General features: G+C 34.9%; 1 protein-coding gene across 1 annotated transcript; it reads left to right on the top strand.

Moving 5' to 3' along the window:
• On the top strand, positions 1–17,890 carry LOC110264525 (uncharacterized). The gene is made up of 6 exons (XM_021106683.2): positions 1–121; positions 238–539; positions 830–920; positions 6,803–6,929; positions 7,099–7,236; positions 17,550–17,890. Exons 2-6 carry the CDS (start codon positions 265–267, stop codon positions 17,714–17,716), a joined length of 798 nt encoding a protein of 265 aa, XP_020962342.1. The 5' UTR covers positions 1–121; positions 238–264; the 3' UTR covers positions 17,717–17,890.
• Positions 17,891–26,574: the final 8,684 nt, after the last annotated feature.

The raw sequence follows: 26,574 nt of genomic DNA, 5'->3' as shown, positions 1-26,574 counted from the left end.
TGTACTGCTTTGTATTAATAAAGCGGTTAGCCCAATTACCAATTAAGTTAAAGCAATATATGTGAGAGAGAGAGAGATTAATTACTCTTAGTTAGTGCAATTCAAATCACTACTTTCTCTTGTAAGAAAACGATTCAATTTCTAAGAAATTTTTATATGAAAAATTATGAAAAAATCTATCTATGATATGATGCTAATACCGGCCTCTTTGACAATGTTAATTTCTTTGTTTTGTAGAAACAAAATCAAGAAGAGAATTGAGGAATGACGATAGACCGTAATGGAAAGAGAAACATAGGAAGCGATGATGAGAGGTTAGAAGAACAATCATGGCCTAAGAAACCTACTCTAATCAAACCTTTACCGCTAAGGAATTCAGCTAAAACGCCTCTATGTTTTGGTTCGTCATTTAAGCCTTGGAAAAACCCCTCTCATGACAGCATTATTATTGATTGTGACCAAGACAACCACACTAATGAAGTCCAACTTGGTTCTAGTAGCAACACCAACCTAGAAATGGATCCAAAGAGGCTCAAGAGGTTTGTATATTTGTAGTAATCTAAATGGGGAAAATTTAGGTATAATCAACTTTACGTGAAATTTATATCTGAAAGTCGTTAAATAATTTTAATGATTTGACTAAATTTTTATTTAACGGCTTTCAATTATATATTAACTTCACGTGAAGTTGACTGCACCTAAATTTTTATCATTTTAAATATATCTTGAAGGACCTTATTAATGTTTTTTTTTAAATTAATTTATTTAAAATATAATTTTTTAGAAATTTATTTATTATTTTACTCCTTATTTTACTTGTTGTGCGCAGAATCATGGCAAATCGAAATTCTGCCCAAAAAACAAGGGAGAAGAATAATGCATATGTGGCGGATTTGGAAAACAAATCAAAAGGTTACGAGGTGATTATTCAAACTCGTGGTTTTTTGTTGCAAACGAGGTTACAATATATAGTTATTATTTTAGGTTTTTTAAGGAAATTAATAAAGTGAAAAAGGTGGAATAACCAGATAATCCTAAAATGGATTTGTTCATAAATTGTTATAAGGTATCATGGTTTATGTGATTATAGGAGCTTAGATTTTAATATTTGCTCATATAACTTGCAAAGGTTTATGCTACGTGTATATTAAAATTAACTACTAAACTTAGTCACTAGTATAAAATACATATTAAAATATAAATATATATTAAAAATAAATTAAATCACACATATATTTATATACAAATATATTAATGACTAATTTTACTAACTAATTTTAGTGTACAAATAGTATTTTTCACTTAAAAAATATGGCTGTTGTTATAACTTCTGTTTTCTTCCAGCTATATGGTGTTGGATTTTATGAACAAATAATGTTATGCTAAAATCTAAATGAAGCGATAAATCGTGATACTTTGTGGAGTTTTAAAACTTAACATGACATATATGTAACAAAATTGTTTTACAATGATTTGATGGTTTGTCATCTTTTCTTTTTTAAATTTATTTATTAAAAACTTTTATTATTAAGACTATTAATTTTTTTTTTATTATTGAGTTACAACTTCAACTCAAGAAAGGGAAAAATATAGAAAGACTGATCCTTAATTAATTGAAATTCTCTTTGACATTACCATAAAAAATAAATAATCAATCAAAATCAATCAAACCAAAGACAAACACAAAAAACCCTGTATCAACAGCAAAATAAGGCCTAAAAGATTATAAAAACACTCAAAGAACTAACAACTAAGTATTCACTTTTAAGACACCAACATAACTACATTTTTACCTTCTAAAAAGTTTATAGACTTTCAATGATAAGTGCCAAACCAAATATTTATACTTCACCTTCCTGTAGAAATTAACACTCATAATAATTGAGGTTATTCACATCAAATGCATTATCTCTTCTTAACACCCTGTACTCATATATATAAACTACTAATTTATACACTTCTGTCGAATAGTGTATCTAATTCCAGACTATGGTTCCAAATTAAAAGTAGTTAAACATCTCATTTTATATTAGAAAATAACAATCCTAGTTTACATTCCTTCAATTTCATCCATGTATACAACCTTTCTTTGATAAAATTAAAAATTATTATACCATATTATCCTCTTAGTTTCCGATGGTCTTGCAATGCTTCTCCACTTATTCAGGTGGCTAAAGTCTCTTAATACTCGGTGTTTAATATTCAATGATCCAAGACTTTTTATCAGGTTCATCAATCTATTTCGTTCAAAGTTGAGATGTCAATTCTTGATGTTTTTATTTATTGATTAGTGTACCAAAATTTGACTAATGGTGACAATGACAAGCTCCTTCATTGAAGTTATTACTTCTTCAAGAATAAATTGGATAACATTTTCTACTCCTTCTACCCCGACTGCAATATTATTTTCGTCACTCAAGAACTCACATAAGAACACCAAAGGAAAATGATTTGAATTGAGGAGATAACCTCCTACTGCTGTAATCTATGAAGCACGGACACTTCGTTGAGTTATCGTGTCCGCGTGTCGGACACATTTCGGACACGACACTCACCGACACTCGTCCGACACGCATGTCTGCTGTGTCCAACCGGCAACCGTATCTTAATACAAAATAAAAAATTCTTCTCCGGACACGCCTGGACACACCTAAATACAATCACGTGTCCGCGTGTCCAGTCTTATTCTTAACATATATTCTTAAAATATATTTAGATATAGTACATATTATTATTTATTAAAACAAAAAATATTTTAAATACTTGATATAATTAAAATAAGACATTAAAAATAATTAAAATTTTTAATTTATATTTTAATATTAATAAAATATCAAAATATCATTACAATTTATCTAAAAAATACTTTATATTTTATATATATGTGTATCCCCGTGTCATGTAAGATTTTAAAATTCGCGTGTTGACGTGTCCCGTGTCCGTGTCAGTGTCCGTGCATCATAGGCCGTAATCTATTTTTCACATATGAATTACACACAGAACCACCATAACTTGTTGCCATTATTTTGATTAGTAGCAAGTCTTCTCTCAAACAGCTTCCTTTCACACTGACTTTTCATTGAGCCCCTTCTATGTTGATCTTTATCCATTCTGATTAATGAAACATAATTTCATCCCAAATTTCTCCACTCTTGACTTTTTTATTTTCAAAATTTTTTTATTTTTTGCCTTTCATGTAGACCAAATAATAGCGAATCATAGATTGATCCACTGTTTTCTTAGATAATTCACTACTTTTTAGTTGCATCAAGAGTCAAAGAAGTCTTTAAGCCATTTCTGTTTCACCCAACAAATATTTTTAAGATGCATTGCCTTTGCCCACATCAATTCCACAAAGCTACAGTATACAAAGAGATGATTCTCACACTCCATAGCCAGTCCAGTATATAAAGAGATGATTTTCACCCTCCAGCCCACAAAATATGCATTTCGCTTCATTTTGACTTATAATATTCAGTCTAGTTAATATTTTTTTTGTATTCAATCTTTCAAATATTGCTGTCCAAGTAATGATTTCAACCCTTGGAGGTACTGTTCCCCTTCAAATATTATCAAAAATAAGTTTCGATTCAGACAGCTCCAGATTTTTTTCATTTGCCACATTGATCAGAAACAAGGTCCGGCACCACACTATAAGAAGGAAGTCACAAGGAGTCAAGTGTAAAGGAGACTACTCTAGATGAAGATATTATTGAGGTAAAAGATGTGAAAGTTGAGAAAGAAGTACAACAAGTTGTTGAAGAGGAAGTACAAGAAGTAAGAGAAAGTATTTTTAAAGAAGATATGTTGAAAGAAGTTATTCCAATCCGTTCCCAAGTTTGGCAAAGAGGACCAAAAAGCAATTAGAGATTGAGAAGCTACTATCCTCAGCAAAAGACCAAACTGCTTCATCCTAAATATTCTGTAAAAGATAATGTAATTCCTCACAAAATTTATGTTCCCAGTCCAAAGGATTTTCTGCCATTGAAAATTCCAACTTCAGGATAAACCATCTCAAAAATCACAATTTGCTATTACGTCGACTTTATTTGAAGAGATTGCGAAAATTTTACTTTCAAGCACATTTCTCCCACCCATGTATCTTTTCAAAATTTTGTTTTACAACTATCTTCTATACACATCGTAATTCTTCTCAGGCAAAATTTTTAACTAATACATTGTTTGACATCTTTCACTATATCGCTCTCAAGGAGCCATTTGATTTGGATTCTTCATTTTTCAGAACTGTTAAGAATGAAATTAGTTTGTTGTGGTTCGCCAATTAAACACTAGAACGGAACATTAGTTAGGGTATGTTTGTGAAACACGTTAGAAAGGATAAAAGTGCGTTTTAATGCTCTGAACACTCGTTCATTGGAAGCAAAAAATTATAGCTTCTGCGTTTACTCAACGCATGTTTAGGTTGTTGCTAGTTATTATTGGTTTTTTCATAATTTTTTTTAAATAAATACTGAGAATATTAAAACAATTATTCTAATTTTTGTGTACTATTTACTATTTTAATTTTTTATAATATGTATTATTGTTCCTATTAGAAATGATAAATTAAATAAAAAATTAATTATAAATAATAATAAAAATATAACTTATAAAAAATTAGAACTTAAAATAATAATAAAAATAAAATTATTAAGAGTACTTAAAAAAGTATTAAAATATATTATTTTATATATTATTTTTAATTTAATAAATAAATATTAATTTTTATTATAAAAAAATACTTAAAAAGTTGTCAATTTTATATGTTATTTTTAATTTCATAAATAAATACTAATTTTTATTATAATAATAAAAAATTATAATATATTAAAATAGAGTACTATAAAAAAAATACTATATAAAAAATACTAAAAAAATATAAAAAAAAAGATTAAATATACTTAAAAAAATAATATTATAATTTAATATTATATTTTTTAGTAAATAATTAATTATTTATCTAGAAGTGATTTTAACTATATTATCCAAACAATATTTATTTTATCAAAATCAATTTTAGTAAAAATTGTCAAACATAAATCATGTTGGCACAAACTCACTTTTACCCAAAATCAATTCTACAAAATCACTTTCATTCAAACTCCAGTTTGTCCAACATGAATTCAAACACACACTTAAATGTTTTGAAGCAACGTGGTCATTTACTCGCTCTGAAAAAGTTTTTCTCAGGTCAGATAAGAATGAAATTTTAATTTAATTTATATAAAAGGTAAAGTTGGATTAATTAATTGAAATAGGGGTATTTTAAGTATAAAATGTTATTAAAGTTTAAGTTTTGATCTCAAAAAATTTTAGTCTCATATATTTTCATTTTTTAGAGGTACTAAAATACTAAAATTTTAAAAATAGAAATTAAAATTTTAGTACCAACTTCTAAATCAACAAACATAATATTAAATTTCAATTTTTTTATTTCCATCTTAATACATTAAAACAAAGGCTTCTTAGAATCTTGGTTGTTTTGCTTAATGGAAACAGTAACTTTTAAACATAGTGGTTTTCTTTTAAACGAGATTTTGGTGGAATGTAAATAATAATAAAACAAATAGATACATAAAAGTTTCAAACTGTGAGTGTAGTTTTGCATATAGAAACTCTTAGTAATAAGTTGTTTTTAGCAATTTTAGTCAGTATTTAATTCATACAAATATCAAATTATTTTTATTAAATAAATTTTACTAACTCCTAAATATAAATTCTAATAAATATTGGTGCAAATAAATATATATAAATTATGTATTTTTTGTATGTAAATTTTTATAAATTTAGGTATAAATTATTATAAACTAAATACTAGTATAAAGAAATAATATTTATTGGTCATATAAACATTGTTGCATATTTCTTTAAAAAGTTTATCTTATTATTTAATTAGTTTGTGTTTTTATTTTTATTTTTGGGATAAATTTGTGAGGCTAATTTTTTTAGTTATGAAAATTTAGAATGTGTTATGCTCAATTATGAAAAAATAATGTATTTTTTATGGATATAGAAATAATTTTTTTTAATTGAAATTCACACATCTAAAGTTCAATTTTGTTTTAAAAACAAAACTTAAAATCCGATTTGGAATAATAGAAAAAATCTGAACTTCAAATTTATGTGGGCTATTTTTTTTTAAAAAAAGATAAATAACATATTTATGGGGACTAAAGTTTTTATTTAATCAGTTTTGTGAAAAAAAATTAAAGAAAAAGATAAATAAGTCCTGACTTTTTAAATTTTTGACAAATGCATTCTTGATAAAATTTAAATACAAAAAAGTCCCTGACTTTAACAAACGGAGGACAATTTAATCCTTCCGTCTATTTTCCTCTCATACACAAAACAGAACTGGCTGACGTGGTTGAAACGCTGTCCAAGTATCCAGGTGTCCGTTACGGTGCCACGACATCGTTTTCATCACTAAGGACTTATTTGTCTATTGAACTTTATTCATCTTCCAGCCGTAACGGACACCTGAACACCATTTCAACCACGTCAGCCAGTTCCGTTTTGTGTATGAGAGAAAAATAGACAGAAGAATTAAATTGTCATTCGTTTGTTAAAGTCAGGGACTTTTTTGTATTTAAATTTTGTCAGAAATGTATTTGTCAAAAATTTAAAAAATCAAGGACCTATTTGTCTTTTTTCCAAAAAATTATAAACCACAAATTTATAGTTTTCACACCAAAAAAAATTTATCAAGTATTCACATTACTGAAAAATACCACTTGAATCACCATACTAAAAATAAAAAGCTAATTTGTGAACTCATTTATTTATTTTTACTATTCATCAGGAGCAGATAGCGGTCATTCTATCACAAATTGAATCTGAACAAAGTCAAGTCAACACATTGAGAATGGAGCAGCATAAACTGAAACTACTCATGGCAACTTGTGAAAAGCAAAGATTAATTCAAGAAGGTGGCATATCTCACCCCTTCTGTTTTTCCTTTATATATATATAATTTAAAAATAATTCTTAGAGATATTATGAATGATTTCTATATATTAAATTTTAAAATGCAAATATATGTTAGTCTCTAAATTACAAATATATATAAGTTAAAAATGATTGTGTTTTAATTCCCAGCTTCGATTGAAAAGAACAAAGGGGAAGTTGAGAGGCTGAGAGGACTGCAATTGAAATTAGCAGATGAAGCAAAGCAGGCAAGGGTGTTGCTCCCTTCATCTGGCTTTGGACCATTCATTCGCAACAATTCAATTCAAGGTTAGAATTTTTCCATGTGATTCTTTATTAATGCTATAATACATACTTATAATTTCACAAAACGTCTCATGTAATTTTCACTTCATCAATTTTTATTTTTCTTTTTTAGTAATTTGTTTTCTTCTTTCTCATTTAAACTTAATTTTATGTCGTGTTCAAAGAAAATTCAAAAAATATCTAATATTATAATATTTCTTCTATTTTATTTGAAGGATTAAAGACATAATTTGAAATATTTATAACGATCAAAATTTGGAATGAATAAAAAAAATTAATAGAAATGTAAGACTAAAGAATTATTATCAATCCTAATTTTAATCTTAATCCTATATCTGTAGTTTGATTTAATTTATATTTTAGGATAATTTATTAAAATAAAATGTTTAAAATCACATTTTACTATATTATAACTTTTTCAAACCGAAGACACAATTGCAAATTTTACTATTCTATAAAAATCGTAACTCGCACCAGCGAATTAGTATCAGCGGATTAGGGATGAACGTAAATTATTACTGATAACCGCGATTTATGTTGAAGAAGGTGTAACCAAAAACTACTATAGGCAGCAGCGGTTTTTGAAGGAAGAAATTTGTACATAAATCACTATAGACGGTAGCGGTTTATGTGTGGTTTGTGGTTACGTTTCTTGTCTATATATATCCCTCTAAGACAATAAGGTAGTAGTGGAGTGTCATTTTCCACAAATGGATGGTGAGGAGAGTTTCCTAACTCTAGTGCATTGCTTTGGTAAAATGCAGAAAAGCAAAAGGCACAATGTTAAATTTATGGATAGGGAAACCGCTTAGCGTTTTTATCCGGTCATCAAGTACATTGGCCGATATAAAAAGCAGCATATTACAGAAGTTGAGGGTGTATAGGATAAAGTGGGTAAAAAAATTGTTCTACAAGATATCTATTGCTGTTGTGTCAAGCAGTGTGAACTATGAAACATTTGTGGTAAGGTCCGATGAAGATAAGTAGGTCTTGTTTCATTGTAGGCGAATTTTTTCCGAAGTTAGAATACCTGAATTATTTCCCAAGTTGGAAGATGGCATCGACAGCTCTGGGGCATCAACGCCGAATCCTCACTCGACGATGATGGGGTGCCTCAATGTGGATGTCTGTGGTAGCACCTGCTTGTCTATTGGTTGATCCACTATGTGTTGTAGTTGGTACTGCTAGTTTACCTCGGTGTGTTCCTGATTTTGCAGTTGAGTCTGGATCGGATCGAGTTGAAAATGCGATGCGAGAGGATGATTCGAACGATGAGCCAGTCGACATTGTTGGGGACAGTGATGACGATACTCTGAGCAGTTCACCTATACCCCATGGGCAATTGAGTTCCAGCACACAGCAACATCTTCCATATTTATCGACCTTGAACTTGAAAGCCATAGGCCAACAGTCGGGAGTCGATGCAACTGCTCTAACATAATTTCAGATTGGCCAATCTTTTCAAAGTAAGGAGGAAGCTGTGATGAGTGTAAAGAATTACAACATCTTCCACATTTATCGTATCACGCCCCGGCAAAGGAAGAGCACTTGGGAAGTGCGGAGGTACAACGGACTGCACACGTGCTTGGCCACATCGATATCAAGCGATCATAAGCAGCTTGATCATAATGTCATATGTGCGAGGATCTTTCTGTTGGTTAGAGTTGATGCATTATTTACGATAAATGTGTTGCAAAAAGCTACTGAGGCAACCTATGGATTCACCCCTAGCTATAGGAAGGTCTGGATGGCGAAGCAGAAGACAGTAGCACAGATCTACGGCAACTGGGAGGAGTCTTACAGCGAGTTGCCCTGTTGGATCCTTGGGGTGACATCCACCATAGAGGGTACCATTGCTCTGTTGAAAACCTTTCCTATTAGAGTTGGTGATCAGGTTGATGAATCAACCGTCTACTTTCATCATATTTTTTGGTCATTTTCTCCCTGTATTGAGGCTTTTCGACACTGCAAGCTGCTAGTCAGCATCGACGGTGCTCACTTGTATGGAAAGTATGGAGCAACTTTGCTGCTAGCAATTGCTCAAGACGGTGGCAGCTCGCCGAATAACTCCTGAAACCATTCCCAAGCTGGTTGGCCACCCTCCATGAAATTTTCGAACTCAGCTAGGCACCGACTAACGGCCTTCCCATCGACAGGCAACCCAAGCTGATACGCCACATCTTGCAGCGTGATGGTGCACTCTCCGAAAGACATATGAAAAGTGTGCGTCTCGGGACGCCACCTCTCAATGAATGCACTGACCATAGGCTCATCCAACCAGAATCAACAACTGTTCAGCCTGGCCAAGTAGTACAAACCAACCCTCTCTAAATAAGGTATGATCTGTTCATGCATAAGCATATTCTGTTGTCGCCGAACGCTGTAGATACACCTAGTAGACTATACCATTATACCATGTAGTAAAAATAACCACAACGCAATTAAATTCTACTTGATACACGCATAAATCCTAAATAATTAAATAATTATAAATAACCACAACGCATAAACACTAAATATTTAAAAATAATTCTACTTGATACACGCATAAAATTAAATAACATCTGCAGCCTCCCTAATTACAAAAACAGAACAAAGTCTAATACTTCATCTGCATTAAATCTTACATCCTAAACTATAAATATTAAGGTATGATATTGTCCATGTCCTGTACACTATATACTGCATTCTATATTCTAAAGTCTAATACTAAACTATAATATTAAATTATATATTTTATTTTTCATACCCTTTATTCTAGATCCTATATTCCAAAACCTAATACTTAACTATAAAGGTGAAATTATAAATTCTAGCTCCTATACCCTATATACTAAATTCTATTTTCCAAATTCTAATACTAAAAAAAAAAAAGCTAACCTCGTCAACAATGGCACCGGCAATGTGGGTAACGCCGTTCAATCGGTACAAGCTCTGTTTATCTGCCATGCTGTCCAGTTGAAGGTCATTGCTGAGAAAACCCGAACCCTCTCCCAAAGTTCTCCTCCCCTTCTCTAGAATTTTCTCTCTCTAACAAAATTGTCACTCTACACCAAATGAAGAATCCGCAACTAGCTATCACGATTTTATAGCCCCCTCTTCACGTAAACTGCGGTTGCCTCTAGCAGTTTACGCCTAAGAAATGCAACACATAAACCGCTACTGTCTATAGCGGTTTATGTACAAATCTCTTCCTTCAGAAATCGCTGCTGCCTATAGCGGCTTCTGGTTGCACATTCTTAACATAAACTATGGCTATCAGTAGCGGTTTATGTTCATCCCTAATCCGCTGGTACCAGTAGCGGTTCTATAGAGTAGTGAAAGTTGTAATTGCGTCTTTAGATTGAAAAAATTGTAATCAGGTAAAATGTGTTTCTAAACATTTTATTTCGGTAAATTACCCTATATTTTATGACGGAAATAACAATAGTGATAAGAGTTAATAGTCAATTTCGTCCCTGAAAGTGTCCTCGATCTCCATTTTCGTCCCCGAAAGTCAAAATTAATCAAAAACGTCCTCGAAAGATACCCGTGTTGATCACGTTCGTCCTTCCGTCTTCTGGGTTGATGAGATGGCAAACGGCCGCTTACGTGGCACGTTAATTGCCAAGCTGGCCAACGCCAGGGTGTAGGATGTTGTTGCTGACAAGATAAGTTTTGGTTAAGCCATCAAATCAGTCCTTCGAGTTTATAAACCCTAATCCCAAAACGAACGATAAATACTTCGAGGTGATCACTTTCGGTGGCAGTAGAGGTAACTAGGAGGCGTAATCCCTGGCTAGCTGCGTCGATGGAGAGAGGAGATGGTGGTTGTGGTGGCGGTTTGTCACATGCATCGCACGACAGTCATGGATCCAGTGTTTCGATGCGAAGGAGGAGAGTGAATGCTCATGATGGATCATGTTTCTGTGGGCTGAAGACTGTGATTAAGAAATCTGGGACAGCGGAGAACCCGAATAGATTGTTCCATGCATGTCCAAGGTACCGGGTGAGTGATGGTAAAGGAAGTTAAAGCTTTTTCATGTTCTTATCCTCTGTTGGGTGTTCTCTGATTTTTTGGTTTACTCCCATATGAAATTGCAGAAGGGCAGTCACTGCAATTATTTTAAGTGGGTTGATGATGATGAATTTGAAGCAGTGGGTGTGTGTGGTACAAAGAAAGATGCAGGAGCTGATATGGAGGTTGAAGGTGAGTATGATGAATGGCGGGTGAAGGTGGCATGGAAGTTGGGCACTGTGGAAGCTGAAGTTAGAGCTTTGAAACTGCTAATGATTTTGCTGTTTGTAGTAGTTGTGATAATATGTTGTTTCTTATGTAATTCTAAATGAATAGATTATACTGTATGAACATGTAATGATGTATTGAAATTGTTGATTTGAATGAGAGTAGTTATTTGAAGTTGGAAGCAATTTCCTGTCAACTGTGAATAATTTTATAAACTGTGGAACTAATTCTGTGTTTACATGAATTATGTTGAGGCATAAACAAAATGAAGATAATAAGAAAGCTTAATAGTAACTTGTCATTGATGGCTAATTGTCACATTGTCTTAATACATAAATAGCATAACAAAGTCATAAGGTTGTTAGCTGACAAAATACATTGTCCATAGACTAAATTACCACACACAAAACAAAAGCAACAAACAGAATGTTATTTCATACACAAAATGAGTTAACAAGTAGACATTCCTAACAACTCAAACTTTATCATCATTCTTCCTTGGAGCCTTGAAGACTGGAGTAGGCACAAAGGTCATGAATTTTTCCAGCCGCTTAGCAGTTCCGGAGCTTGTCCCTTTAATGGTCTCAGCAGAAACAGCCACAGATCCAGTTGCAATATGCTTAGGGGAGGAAATTGACCTTGCTTTTCTTTTGATCACTTGCAACTTAGGTGGCCTACCAATCAATTGATCCTGTATAATTTAGTAGCAAATGAGATTCTTACATGATTAGGCTACATCTAAATTTTTTTAGGAGTGATGATATATGATACTACCTTAAGGGGCTCCTGGGTTGGTGGGATGCACTCCGAGTCACTGCTGTCACTCTCTGAGTCAGCCTGAGTGGGTGATGGAAGTGAAGGCATAAGTGCCTCAGCTTGTGTACCAATGTCAGTATCAGTAGGAGAAGGGTTTACTTGGGGTTCAGAACCTTGTGGAGCAGGGGTAACAACTGCCAATTGTAGCTGCATCTGCTTCGCATGTTCCTCAGCATCCACAGCCTTTTTCTTTGCGCACCCTCTCTTGTTGTGTCCAACCTCACCGCAGTACATGCACCGGATTGAGTTGTATTTTCTTTTCATTTTTGTCTTTGACCCACTAGGTTGTTCTTCTTTGTCCCTTCTTCGCTTCTTTGTTGGCCTCCCAGGTTTAGGCTTCACTGGGGGTGGGACTGGGGATGGATGTGGCGTTTTCTCCCATAGATCCTGCCCCTTAACCGGATTGACATTAAAACAGTAGGTACGCTTATACGCTTCCATCTTTAACCACTCATGGCAATATTCCTCAGGTCTCTTGTCATTCTTATCTTGTATTGCCGATATTGCATGCATACACGGCATTCCTATGAAGCCAAACAAATTCATACAGTAACTATAATATCATGAATGAAGACATTGTTAATTAAGTAAGGGAAGAAAGTTGTTACCTGTAAGCTGCCAAAACCTGCAGGTGCATGTGTGCTTGCCCAAGTCAACCACCATATTCGTCGGCCAGCCATGTACCTCGTACAACTCCTCTTTTTCATCACCAGACCACTGAGGAGCCCAATGGCGGGACAGCACCGTCATAGCTTCCAACCTACTTTGCTGAACAGGAGGGAGAATTCCTTGGTAGTTCTGCAACTTCTTTCTGTTATCAACCATACTCTTCATGATGATTCTCCTTACTTCCTCAGCCAGGGTCAGGATAGGCTTACTCCTTTCGTGTTTGATCTTTGCATTGAATGACTCACATGCATTGTTGCATATGTTATCCACTTTCGGAACCTCACTGAAATGCGCCTTCGTCCATGCCTCTTTTGGCCATTTATCAAGATACTGCCAAGCTTTCTCGTTGATCAATTTAACTCTCTTCATGTTTCTATCAAATTCAGCTGTTGTCCTTGACCTTGCACATTCCCACACAAGGTCTTTCAACTCACAACTACCCCACTGCTTTGAAAAATTCCGCCACAAATGCCAGACGCAGAAGCGGTGGTGAACTCGTGGGAAAACTTCCTGAACAGCGGGGATTAAACCCTGCACCAAAAGACCAAACACGCAAAGATATTAAATCATCTCAGTCCTCAACGTTGAATTCATTAAATCAAACTAGTCCTTCAAAGAATAATAAGTAAATCAAATTAGTCCTTACAGAAATCATTACCTTCTGCATATCTGAGATGAAGCACCATTTGTGCTCTCTATAGTCACCTAGATCACTGTGAAGCAGTTCAAGAAACCATTGCCAATTATCCTTGTTTTCCACACTGACAATTGCATATGCAATCACAAAGATGTGATTGTTAGCATCTTGTCCGCAAGCTGTCAGAATTTGTCCTCCGTGTAGTGTCTTCAGAAAGGCGCCATCTAGTCCAATTAGAGGTCTACAACCTGCCTAAACCCCCTTTTGCAAGCATCAAGACACACATAGAACCGATCAAATAGTGGAGGACTCTCAGGCATTGGGATCACACCAACTTGCACTCTGGATCCTGGATTGCTAGTAAGTAACTCGTTTGCATAATCCCACACCAAACCATACTGGGCTATCTCATCACCCTCTACAATTTTCCTAGCAGCTTTTAGTGCCCTGGTGATGCATGTGCTATTGAGGTACACGTTACACTTTCGGACAAACCAATCATACACCTCTCGATGCTTCATAGTTGGGTGCTTTCTAAGCTTGGGTACTAGCTTGCTAAGTGTCCAGGTTTGGGTTGCAGCCCTATTTTTCCTCTTTCTAGGATAGGTGTGATTATCAACTAGCGTTTTAATTTGCCAAGACAAATCTTTACTGTTACAAGCACAATAAACCACCCAGGGACAATCATCTGACTTACAAACAGCTCTAACCCTAACTCTATCATTCTTGGTAAATAATATATTTCTGCCCCACTGGATAGTGTAATCCCTAGTGGCTTGTATAAATTCAGCTTTTGATTTGAAAGTCATACTAACCTCAAACTTCAGGTTTCCAAATTTGGTTTTTGCATTGTACTGGGGATAAACAGGAGGTGTCTCCTCATCAGAGTCTAACTCCTTCCCCGAATCCTCTGAATGCCATGAGTCAGGATCTGAGAAACTTCCAAGATCATCATCATCTTCGTCTGCATCTACCAAATCATAACATAAAAGACATTAAAATTTGGCCAAATGAAATATTAAAACAATAGCAATCCAGATTAAGAGCTTACCAGATTCAGAGCTTTCTTCATCTTCGAAACCCTCATAACTTGAGTCATCAGTGTCAATTTCTTTATCTGCTAGTCTAGACTTAGGAGGCCTATGCTTCTCCTTTGCTTCAGCTTGCTTTTGCTTTCTTTGTGAGCCTTTTCCACTATCACTATCACTTTCACTGCTGTATAAACTGTCTCCTACAACCTTTGGAGGCTTGTACAACTCATCTTCAGTACTCTCATATGAGTCATGAGAGTCAGAATCTTCATCCTGGATGGGACCTTCTCTTACAGTTCTTCCGGATCTTGTTACTCTGCATGCACTGGTATTTCCTTTCTTCTTATTACTTTCTGGCGTTTTGGCTGGTTGAGAGGATGTCTTGGAATGATGTGGGACTGTCTTCCCCTTACTGTTGCTTTTGGTTTGTTGAGGGTGGAGTTTTGTTGACTGCAAGGGAGTCTTTATGGGTTGACAGGTGGTCTTTGAGGCTTGATGTGTTGGTTTGGTGGGCTGAGAAAAAGGCTGATTGGGCTTACTGGGCTGTGAGGATGGCTTCCTGGGCTGAGGATTGGGCTTACTGGGCTGAGCTTTGGGCCTACTGGGCTGTGAGGCTGCCTTAGTGGGCTCATAGCTTGGTTTCTTTGGCTGAGGGTGGTTCATTGTGGGAGTTTTCACAGGTTGGGAGTGGTGCATCTTGGCCTGGGAACTGAACTTCTTCTTCTTACTAGTTCCTGCTTCCAGAAGAGGTAGACCTTCCCCTCTGTTGTCCACTACACAGGGCTATGAGATGCAGTCCTCAAAGTATAGGTTGATCAAGTGGTGGTTCCTCCTACAATCCTTGCACATTGCAATCAAGTCAGCATCTGTCTCCAACTTCTTCAACCCAGATGGAATTGGAACTCTAGGAACTTTCCACCAACAATTGCCAGCCTCAATGTATCCCAGCTCCTTATAGTAACCCCTCACGAAAAACACATCAAGTGTGTCTCCCTCAACACCCATCAATACCTCTGTGTTATCAGGTTCGTAAACCATGTCACCATCCTCACCCGTCCGAAACAACCCACCATGGTGAAAAACAAACGTCATGGGAGGACCCTTCATCTACAACAACAAACAAACACGAAAACAGCATAAACAAACATGACCAGCAACAATTGCTCTGTATCAATCACCACCTACTACACCCAGTTGGTACCAATCAACCTTTCACCCAAAAAAAATAACATGCAACAGAACCATCACTAAATTCAAACATCACTGACTACTGTCACAGAGTCATACAAAGTAACACAATCTCATATACGAAAATGCTAAAACAACACTAATAAACCCTAAATCAGACGAACACTAACACCACCATATTAACAAGACACCACATCACAGAATAAGTAAGAAATGATATTATGAGTTCAATCCTTACCTCTCAATGTCTCAATGCCTTCTTTTACTAGCAATGCTGCTCCAGTATAACACCCACTCTGCATTCAACGGCCAAAGCCTTTCCACTGTATTCGTCTAGCAGCACTAACGATCCTTGTCAGGGTGGTACAGAGATTCGGTTCCACACTTAGGGCATGCCTTGTGGGAGACGACAAGTTTTGGAGCGAAAGACAGAGCGATGGTTGATATGAGACAGGGGTAAGCCATCGCAACGTTTCAAAACCTGTTCAAAACACAATACGGCGACGTTTCAACGCCACTGCCTCCATCAACCAAAACGACATCGTCCTGCTTCACTGCCAGCTTGGCAGTTAACGTGCCACGTAAGCGGCCGTTTGCCATCTCATCAACCTAGAAGACGGAAGGACGAACGTGATCAACACGGGTATCTTTCGAGGACGTTTTTGATTAATTTTGACTTTCGGAGACGAAAATGGAGATCGAGGACACTTTCAGGGACGAAATTGACTATTAACTCATAGTGATAATATATGGTTATACAATAAAAATAATAGAAATAAAAAATTATAAGGTTGTTAGGGTTCAAAAAGCAAATTAATTGTGGCAGGTCTTTGTGTTTCAGCCCAAAATTACATGAATCCATCCAGTAAAATTAAGAATAAGGTAATTTGAACTAAACCATGTATGCATAAATCGTCCTAGAATGTCATGTTTAATATATTATATAACCCTTATCACCCTAGGACGATTTATATAATATTAAGAATGGGGTAAACATGTTTCGAAATTCGTTTTAGAAAAATCCGGTAAATTTGGCTTCAGTTTCATTTATTTAAGTAAAAAACCGTCATTTAAACTTAACTTTATGTCCTGTTGAAAGAAAATTCACAAAATATCTAATATTATAATATTTCTTCTATTTTATTTGAAGGATTAAAGACATATTTTGAAATATTTATAACGATCAAAGTTTGGAATAAAAAAAAAATAATTGCAATGTAAGACTAGAAGAATTATTATCAACCGTAATTCTAATCTTAATCCTAGTTATGTCTGTAGTTTGATTTAACTTGTATTTTATGATAGAAATAACAATAGTGATAATATATAGTTATACAATAAAAATTATATTGATGAGGATAAATAAAATTATGATACTAGTAGTGATAGTTAATTTTATCATTTATTGAAGTTTAAAACTCTCGCAGATTATAAATAAAATCTCTTACAAGATTAATTTTCATTATTATATTACAGTTTTTTTAAGGAAAAATTTATATAATCTTAAAATAATAATATTAAAAGAGACACAGTCTCCTTTTTTGTTTTGGTAAGAAATCACCTTATCTTTTGTGAAAAATAAACAGAGCCAAGTTGAGCTTTTAGTCATTTGTTTAATTCATTCATTTTTTTTCTCTCATTCAATAATAAGATGTTAGTATCTCAAGTTTAATTTCAAAATTGTCATTCGCTTTTATCTGCTGGTCACTGAATCCTAAATCCTAACTTTTATTTTGGTTCTTTGAAACAGGTCTAAATGGAGTTGAATCAGCAAGAAGGCAAGTGGATAGCACCACCCAACATCCTCAAAATCGTGAGAGGCAGGGGATGATGATGCCTAGTTGGAATAACACATCATTGATGATGAGAACCTCAATTCCTGATCTCAACATAGCGAAGCCCGACCCGGAATCATAAACCACAAAATATTCCTGCCTTACATGCATTGCATAGTACGACAAACTCTGTTTTTCATTAAAAGAATTACATACATTATTATTGGTTTGTGGTTCATGATATTGTATGCTGTTTGATTGGTTAAACTTAAGTAGAATAGGAGCTAACAAACTCGGTTAGTTTCGAATAACTTTTATTATGTGTTATTTTTCATTTCTAGTGCACCCAATGCAAGCTACATACAATTATTATATGCAGTTATATCATAAATAAATTAATTCTGTATTTCACACACACACTTACACTTATATGATTGGGTGATCTAGTTGCCTTTAATTTTTATTGCATTTTAAAATTTTTTGTTTAAAAAGAAAAGGGATTTGTTATTGTCAAGAGAGGAATGTTATATGACTAATAAAACATTATTTTTGACTAATATTTTACTATTTTTTTATGATTTAATATTTTACTAATTTAAAATATTAAAAACTAAATTTTAAATTATAATAGTATAAAAATAAGATATTAACTAAAGTATTGGTTAATATTGATAAAAAGTATTGATTTCTTAAAAACGTTAAAAACAAATTTTATTATGCTGTTTCTGTTAGATAGTTATATTTTGTTAAAGGAAAAGTACGAGGAGCCAATGGAATATTTATACAATATGTACAATGGATGTTTAGAGAGTATTAGAGATATAATCATTAGTGTTACCTTTTTCCATCAGTTGAAGCTTTTGGAATGAGTGGTATCATGCATGGTATTAGAGCGCTAAATGCGAAAGGTCAAGAGTTCGAGTCTTGGTGAACTCCAAAATTAGTTTAAGCTTTTGGAAAGATGTTTATTATCGCTAGTACTCGAATGGTTATTCTAGATAGTATGGGAGATGTTCATTTTGTAACTCAATAGCGTACACATTGTACAAATAGTCCATTGTCTCCCTAGCGGGATCCTTAAATCTCCCTTTTTAATTAGTATTCTGTTGTGAATCTTATCTATTTGTATTACCCCTAGCTTTGTAATAGAATAATGATGACCATGCACAAAATTGTAAAAGCAGCGAAAATAGAGGTAGAGTTAGATAAAATATTAGAGAAAGCAAAAATATTTATATAATAAAATAAAATTAAAAAAAAAATTAAAGAAGACTAAATTAAAATTTATATATAATTTATATATAAAAAATTAAAATTAAAAAAGACCATTGCCCCTTTTTTTTTTTTTTATACTATGTAGCTCTGTCCCTGAGCGAAAGAGCAATCCAGTGAAGGAGAGAAAGCAGAGGAAGATATAAATGCATTTGCGTTTGTTATTAAATCATAAACCTCCATTAAAGTTATTACATCCTTACATATAAGAGCTAAACTAAGAGAGAAACAATAACCTCAAGAATGAGAGAGCAAATATAACAAACCAGGACAAAAAACTATTAACTAATTGACCACAAGCTAACAACCTTATTATTCTTAATATCTCCCTCAAATTTAGGAGGTGATTATAGATCACTCTAAATTTGCTTTTGAACCTGCTAAACAAGAGGTAAAAGATATATATTTAATTAACATATCAATAATTTATTTTTAGAAGGGGGCTAATATAAAAATATGACTCTAAAAAAGAAAAAAAATTAAAATTAAAAGAGAATTAATATAAAAATTAATGACTTTTATACATTAAAATTTTTAATTTAGGGGATTATTGTCCACCTTTTTCAACGCTAACCTCTGCCTCTTATTGATATTATGTTAGATTAAGGTAAATTGTATTGAATTATATTATTTTTTATATTAATTTTTTTTAAAAGGTAATATCCATAGATATTTGTAGGTATCTACTATCCCCACAAGAAGAATCAAATGGAGATATAATGAGCGAAAACTAGTATTCACGGAAATTGACAAGTGCACTAAATTGTTCAAGTAATACTACTCATCATTTCTAACAAGCAAATATTGGATTGAATGGCTAATTAAATCAATTGAACATGGATTATTGAAGGGTGGAACCATGTCTTGCTTGGAACTTTGAATGCTTGAATGATTATAGAGGCAGTGATGAACGTGTAATTAATTGTGAGAAAATAGTAATTGACAATGTCAAGTGTTTCGGAGATGTTTATTTTTCAGAAATGTTAAACCTTATGTTTATCTATTTTGATGCATGCAAAGATCTTTTCACGACAAATTATAAATAATTAAATTCTAATTCCTTGGCAATCCAATTTATTTTTGATTAATCAATCGCCAATTTCTTAGTCAACCGATTAATAAAAGAGGTTTAGTACAATTCTGATTTATTTTCAAATAAAATTTAAAAGTAGTTGTACTACAAATTATATATCACGTATTTAAAACTAGTCCTAAATAATTGAGAATTATAAGAAAGAAACGCCGTACACTCTTTAAAATTCTATTCCTAGTCAAATAAAAAAGTCATGAGAAAGAGCTTTCAAGCTTAATCCGATATTAAATAACAGAATTTAAAATAGAATTAGAGTATTTTCCAATACTTCTAACCTTTAAAGAATGAAGAACGAAAACTCAATCTTGAAAATAGATCAATGCATAACTTCAAAATAAAATAAAATATTTAGATTAATAATCCATACGAAAAGTAAACAGAGCTCCTAACCCTTAACAAGAGGAACTAGTTACTCATAGAGAAAGATGAAAACAATGTTGAAAGGATTCGGCTAGGGGTCCGAACTACCTCTCTTGTGAATAATGTTCACTTATTTATATCCGAGTTTTACCTAAAATTTAGATTCAAACTAAATCTTTATCTTATCTTTTAAGGAGAATAAAATAATTAATAACAATAATTCAAATCCTAATTAAAACTAATTCAAATCAAATTCTAGCTTAACAGAATCTTCTACCAACTTATTGTGAATTTCAAGGCATTGCACGCATGGACTTGGCGTGGCACGCCTGGACTTGGCGTGGCACGCCAACTCTGCATAGTTTCTCAAGGTTTGAAGGCATTGCACGCCTGGGCTTAACATCGCACGCCAATTCTTATAAAATTTCTTAGGACTTGAAGGCATTGCACGCCCTTGAAGTGGCGTTACACACTAACTTATTAGCTTTCGAAGGCATTCCACGCTTTTGGTGGTGTTGTACGCCAGCTTGCTTTGACTTGGGGGCGTTGCACGCCAACTTTTTTAGCTTAGAGGGCATTGCACGTCCTTAGTGGCATTATACTATTTAATATAAGGATATATTAATTTTGAGTTATGCTACATCTACACTAAAATCAGACACCAAAATCAGCCATCAGTACAAAATATATGCTAAAATATAAATACACATTGAAAATAAATTAAACTACACATGTATTTATATACAAATATATTAGTGGTTTATTTTAGTTACTAATTTTGGTGTACAAATAATATTTTTAATTAATTTTTATTTGCTAATTAATATAAGTAACTGTTTATGCTTTTGTAGCAAGCAAATCCTATTTAATATAGGTATTTGTTTTGGTATAATGATAAATTAATACGTGTCAATATAATCAAATTGAAGACAAATAAAAATATGACATGTGAATTATTCACGTTGGCATTTAGTTTTTTAAAATATATGTCATATCATTATTTTTACTAAAATATTCTTATAATTTAATAAAAATAAAATATTTTGTTATTTAATTTTACAAAAAACATGAATATCTTTTTTTTAATGTGGGGCAAAAACTACCCTTTTGAATTAATTAAATTTTAAGATTCAACTAACTTTAATTTAATATTTTTAAATTTTAAATAATTTAGAAAACAAAACAAAAAAAATAAAAAATTCATCTTCTCTAACATTATAGTATTATTTATCTCCTGTCTCTTCTTCTTTTTTTTTTTCTGGTAAAAAAAAAAAAGAAGAAAAAGAAGTTTTCTTCTAGTTACTCCATGACACTCTGTCAAATTTTTTGAATTGATATAGGATAAGAGAATATCAAGGACACGCCGGTGTACGCACTCAGGGTCTCTTCTTCTTCAACCATGACGATACCCAAGCTCTGCCAGGTTTTCACGGTAGACCCTCGCATGCATGACGGCTCCAAAGTTATTCCCATTGCGTTCAATAAGATTTCTTAATTTCTTCATTGCATTCTCGTTCATACAGTTGAATTTTAATTTTATCCGTTTTGGTATTTAAAAACAACAATTACTATTTCTAATAGGGTTTTCAGCTGAAGGTGAATGTGTGGCATTTAGATTGATACCTGAACAATCTTAAGTAAGAATGTCCTACGAGTGAGTTCTATTTTATTCTTTTTCTTTACTAGAGAGAAGCAAGAAGATGAGAACAATGAGAGTGCTAGAGAGGGGTCGAGAGCGTGTGAGGTAGGGAAACACATGGGTGGGGGGGGGGGGGACAAATACACAGGGTAAACACGGTAAAGATCCTAGGGTTTGGAACAAAGAAGAGTATCAATGATTGGAACTTGATTTTTTCTCCATCTTTGTCGACAATTTGTCGGAGGATATATCAAAAAGAGAACTTTTTAATACGTTCAAATGGACAGGTAGAATCATCAACATATATTTGTCGCGAAAGAATAAAAATGGCCAGATATATCTGTTTGCTTTTGTACGGTACACTACAAAGGGAGGAGCTTTGAAGGCTGTTGCAGATAAGAACGGTGTGATGTTGAGGGGTAAAAGATTGTTCGTCGGAGAAGTCAAATATAGAAGACAAGCTGTGATGCAAACTACAAAGGGTAAAGGAGTGACGGTGATCACCAGACAAAGAGTGTGGGAGCAGCTGAAGAGAAAGTGGTGAGGCAGCCGATAGCAAGTGAGAATGTCGTCTAGCTACAAAGAAGCATTGTCGGAAGTACAAAATCAGCAATTGATTTTTGTTCACTGCAGCAAAAGATCCATAGGGACTGGCCATGTGTAACACAGGTAAGGAAGTTGGGGACGTATAAAGCAATGATAACGTTCGACTCGGTGTTTAGTGCTGAAGAAGCTTACACTTTTAGAATGAACGATTTATTAAAATTGTTTTATATGGTATGAAGATGGGATGAGACTGAGAAAAGCGAGTCTAGAAGAGTTTGGTTAGAGTGTTATGGAGTTCCATTACATGCATGGTCAAAGAATACTTTCCGCAGAATAGTAGAGCAATGGGGCGAAGTGGTGGAATGCGATAAACTAACGGAATCATGTAATTCATTCAGTGTGGGTAAAGTTCTAATTGATACATGTGTTTTCGATATGATTAACGAATGGATTCACGTTACAATAGGGGCTAGTGGATTTGATGTCCTTGTAAGGGAAGTGGGCGGAAAGGTGTATCGGGAGGAATGTTTTCGAAAGAGTAAGGAGGAGGCAGGAGACATGCACATGATAAATATAGAAGAGACACATCATGGAGGTTCTAGTTGCATATTGAATCACGGAGCTGGATGAAGGGTGGTAGATTGGGATCAAGCGGCGATGCTGATGACAGTAGACCATAGAAACGACGAACAAGATAAGGACATGATGGTAATTTCATGCCTTGATTTTAATGAATGAAATCACAAAAATTCAAATTCGTCTGACGAGAACGGCAATTATGCGGCATTAATGGACAAGGACGATTCTCAGGGATCATATGAAATAAATAAGGATATTGATTGCCAAATATATGATGGAACAAGGCATGATAGTGGGCTGCGAACTAATAGGCCCATCAAGGTTATCATGAAACATGATTGTTGGGTGAGGGACAGGGCCTGTTGGACTAGGCCTACCGTTGGTCTCCCAAACCGGGTTGGGTCTGACCCAGTTCCATCGTTGACCCGGCAGGATCTGATTCCCCTGAATCAGGTTCCTTTGAACGCACCTCCAAGATTTGGTAACAAAGATGATGGAACGCGGCACGAGGGGGAGCAGGATCCTGGACGCCCCGTGTTGAAGGTAAGGGGGACTTCTGTTGTGCCAACCCGGCAAGGAAGGAGGCAAGCAACCGTGTGTGTTGAGCCTGGACACTTGAACGGTGCAGGGAGCGAGTTACGAAACCAGGTTGAGGATGGCTATGGACAGCGACGCGAGACGGAGGAGGGTGCACCAGAGGCAGTGGCTGGAGGGCTTGATGAAGGGTTGACCTCTGCAGTGGAAGCCACCATTGACGAGAGTGAACGAAGGCATATGAGGAAGGAGATGGCCTTGAACACTGAACTTAAACATGCTCAACGGACCTCTCGTAACTTGGACGATTCGAGGAGGACGCGGCTTGCAGGAGCTACGGGCCAGGTAATATTGATGGCATAATCAGAAACTACAATCCACCAGAAGTGGACCGGCAACTTCGAGGCAAGTCTGGGTTGGGACTGGAGGAGGGAGAGACCTTGTTGGATGTATTGGCTCAGAATGGTAACGGACAAGGGAAATAAAGTGAGAATGGTGCAGAATCAGGTTCAGAGATGGGGGATCGATTGAATGATGGTAGGAAACTAGACCCTGAGAAACAGAGGCTGAGTTGGAAAGAGGAGATAGCTGAGAACAAAGAGGCTTGGAAACTAGCTATAGAGTCAGGTGCTCAGTGCAGTGATGAGGAGGATATTATGGCTATTTTGCAATAGCAGAATGAAGCTATTTCTATGAAACAACGACAAGCTAAGCAAAAATAAAAAATCCGAAGAAACTGGCCAAAAAACCGTAAACAGGTGTGTAATAATTTGGTTAAAAGATTTTTAGTTCTTGGAATATACGGGGGTTGGGAGGTGCTGCAAAAGTTAGTATGCTAAAGACTTTCAGAAATAAGTTTAGGTTGGATATGTTGGGCCTGATAGAAACAAAAAAGGAATTAATAACTAAATTTGATGTTGTGCGTATCTGGGTAAGTGACAGAACATTTTGGGAGTTTGTAAGTTCTATTGGGACTTCTGAAGGGTTATTGATAATATGGGATGAAACGGCTTTTAAACTGTATAATTGCTATAAAGGGGATAGATGGATGTGTATAGAAGGAGTGGTGGTAAAAGATAACTTTCATTGTGCTATTTGCTTAGTGTATGGACCGCATGAGAGAGCTGAGAAGATCTCCATATGGGAAGAATTGAGTTATATTGCAGGATTGTGTCAGGTGCCGTTCTATTTTTTGGGGGATTTTAATGAAGTTTTGCATTTGGAGGAAAGGAAAGGGGCGACTACAGTATCAGCTTCTGCGGCAGAATTTTGAACATGGATAAATGATATGAAGTTGATTGATTTGGCACTAAATGATCGAAAGTATACATGGTTTAGGGGACAGTCGTACAGTCGTATTGATAGGAGCCTAGTCTTCTTGGGGTGGCTTGATGTGTACTCGGAGACGCGTCTAAGGAGTGGCCTGAGAGATTTATCGGATCACTGCCCTTTGGTTATGGATGACAGCAGAAGATTTGAGGGTCCAAGACCTTTTCGTAGCTTGGACTCGTGGTTAACGCATGAAGAGTTCTTGAGAATGGTGAAGGAATAATGGAGGGAACTAGGTGACGTACAATTCTTACAGAAGATGAAAGCACTGTCAGAACCACTACATAGATGGCATAAGAAGCATTTTGGGGATATGGTTGAGCGAATTAAGAAGTTTGAGGAAGAAATCAGGAAGGTAGATGATATGGTTAGTAGCGGACGATATGACGGTACAATAGAGGCAAGGAGAAGGGAATTAGTGAGGTGCTGTGAAAAGTGGTATCTAAGGTAGGATGTGCATTGGAAGCAAATGTCAAGATCTTGGCATGCCAATGAGATAGATCGGAACACAATGTACTTCCATAATATAGCTTCGGTGAGAAGAAGGAATAACCGAATTGAGTCGTTGGTGATTAATAGGAGGCTAGTGAGGAATCAAGCAAGAATCAAGGTTGCGGTTCGGGACTTTTACAAATGCATGTACCACTAGGAAGCGTCCCCAAGGGTGAGTTTTAGGGATGGATTAGTTAATCGTTTAGAGAGGGAGGAAATGGAAACCTTAAAGGAGCTACCATCCGTAGAGGAAGTGAAGGAGGCAGTTTGGGATTGTGAATCTTCTAAGACTCCAGGGAGTGACGGATACAACATGAATTTTATAAAAAAAGTGCTATAATGAGATTGGTACGGGATTCACTGCAACTGTGATGGATTTCTTTGAGACAGCAAGATTATCAACAAACACTAATGTCACATGGGTAGCGTTGGATCTGAAATTCGTTGGGGTTAAGGAGATAAAAGATCTCAGACCTATCAGTATAGTTGGGTGTGTCTATAAGGTTATCTCTAAATTGTTGACATGAAGAATAAAGAGTGTTATACCAGGCTTAGTTGGGGAATCATAGAGTGCCTTTGTGAAGGGAAGAAAGATACATGATGGAGCTTTAATTGCATGTGAAACTGTGCAATGGTTGAAACTGAAGAAGAAGGCATAAGCAATTATTAAATTGGACTTCCAAAAGGCCTATGACAGAGTTAAATGGTGTTTTGTTGATACTATGCTGGAGAAGATGGGTTTCGGAAGAACATGGAGGGCGTGGATTAGGGAGTGTGTTACATCGGCATCAATCTCTATTCTGGTTAATGGGTCACCATCGAAACTATTCAAAATGGAGAGGGGACTACATCAAGGTGACCCATTATCGCCTTTTTTGTTTGTTCTGGTAGTGGATGTGCTTAACAGGATGATCGGAGAGGCAGTTAGAAATGGTCGGATATCTCCACTCTTAGTCGGTAGAGATAATATAGAGTTATCACACTTACAATTTACTGATGACACTATATTATTCTGTTCGTCGGAGGAGGAGACACTGGGAAACTATAAGAGGCTTCCGAGGTTCTTTGAAATTATGTCTGACTTGAGCATTAACTTTGAGAATTCTAACTTGATACCGGTGAACTGCAGCCAGGAGTGGGTTAACCGGATGTGCCA

Source organism: Arachis ipaensis, chromosome B7, assembly GCF_059453495.1.
Source record: "Arachis ipaensis isolate K30076 ecotype BB chromosome B7, ASM5945349v1, whole genome shotgun sequence".
Lineage (NCBI taxonomy): Eukaryota > Viridiplantae > Streptophyta > Magnoliopsida > Fabales > Fabaceae > Arachis > Arachis ipaensis.
The sequence above is the reverse complement of the archived record's forward strand: the minus strand, read 5'-3'. Positions and strand labels throughout refer to the sequence as shown.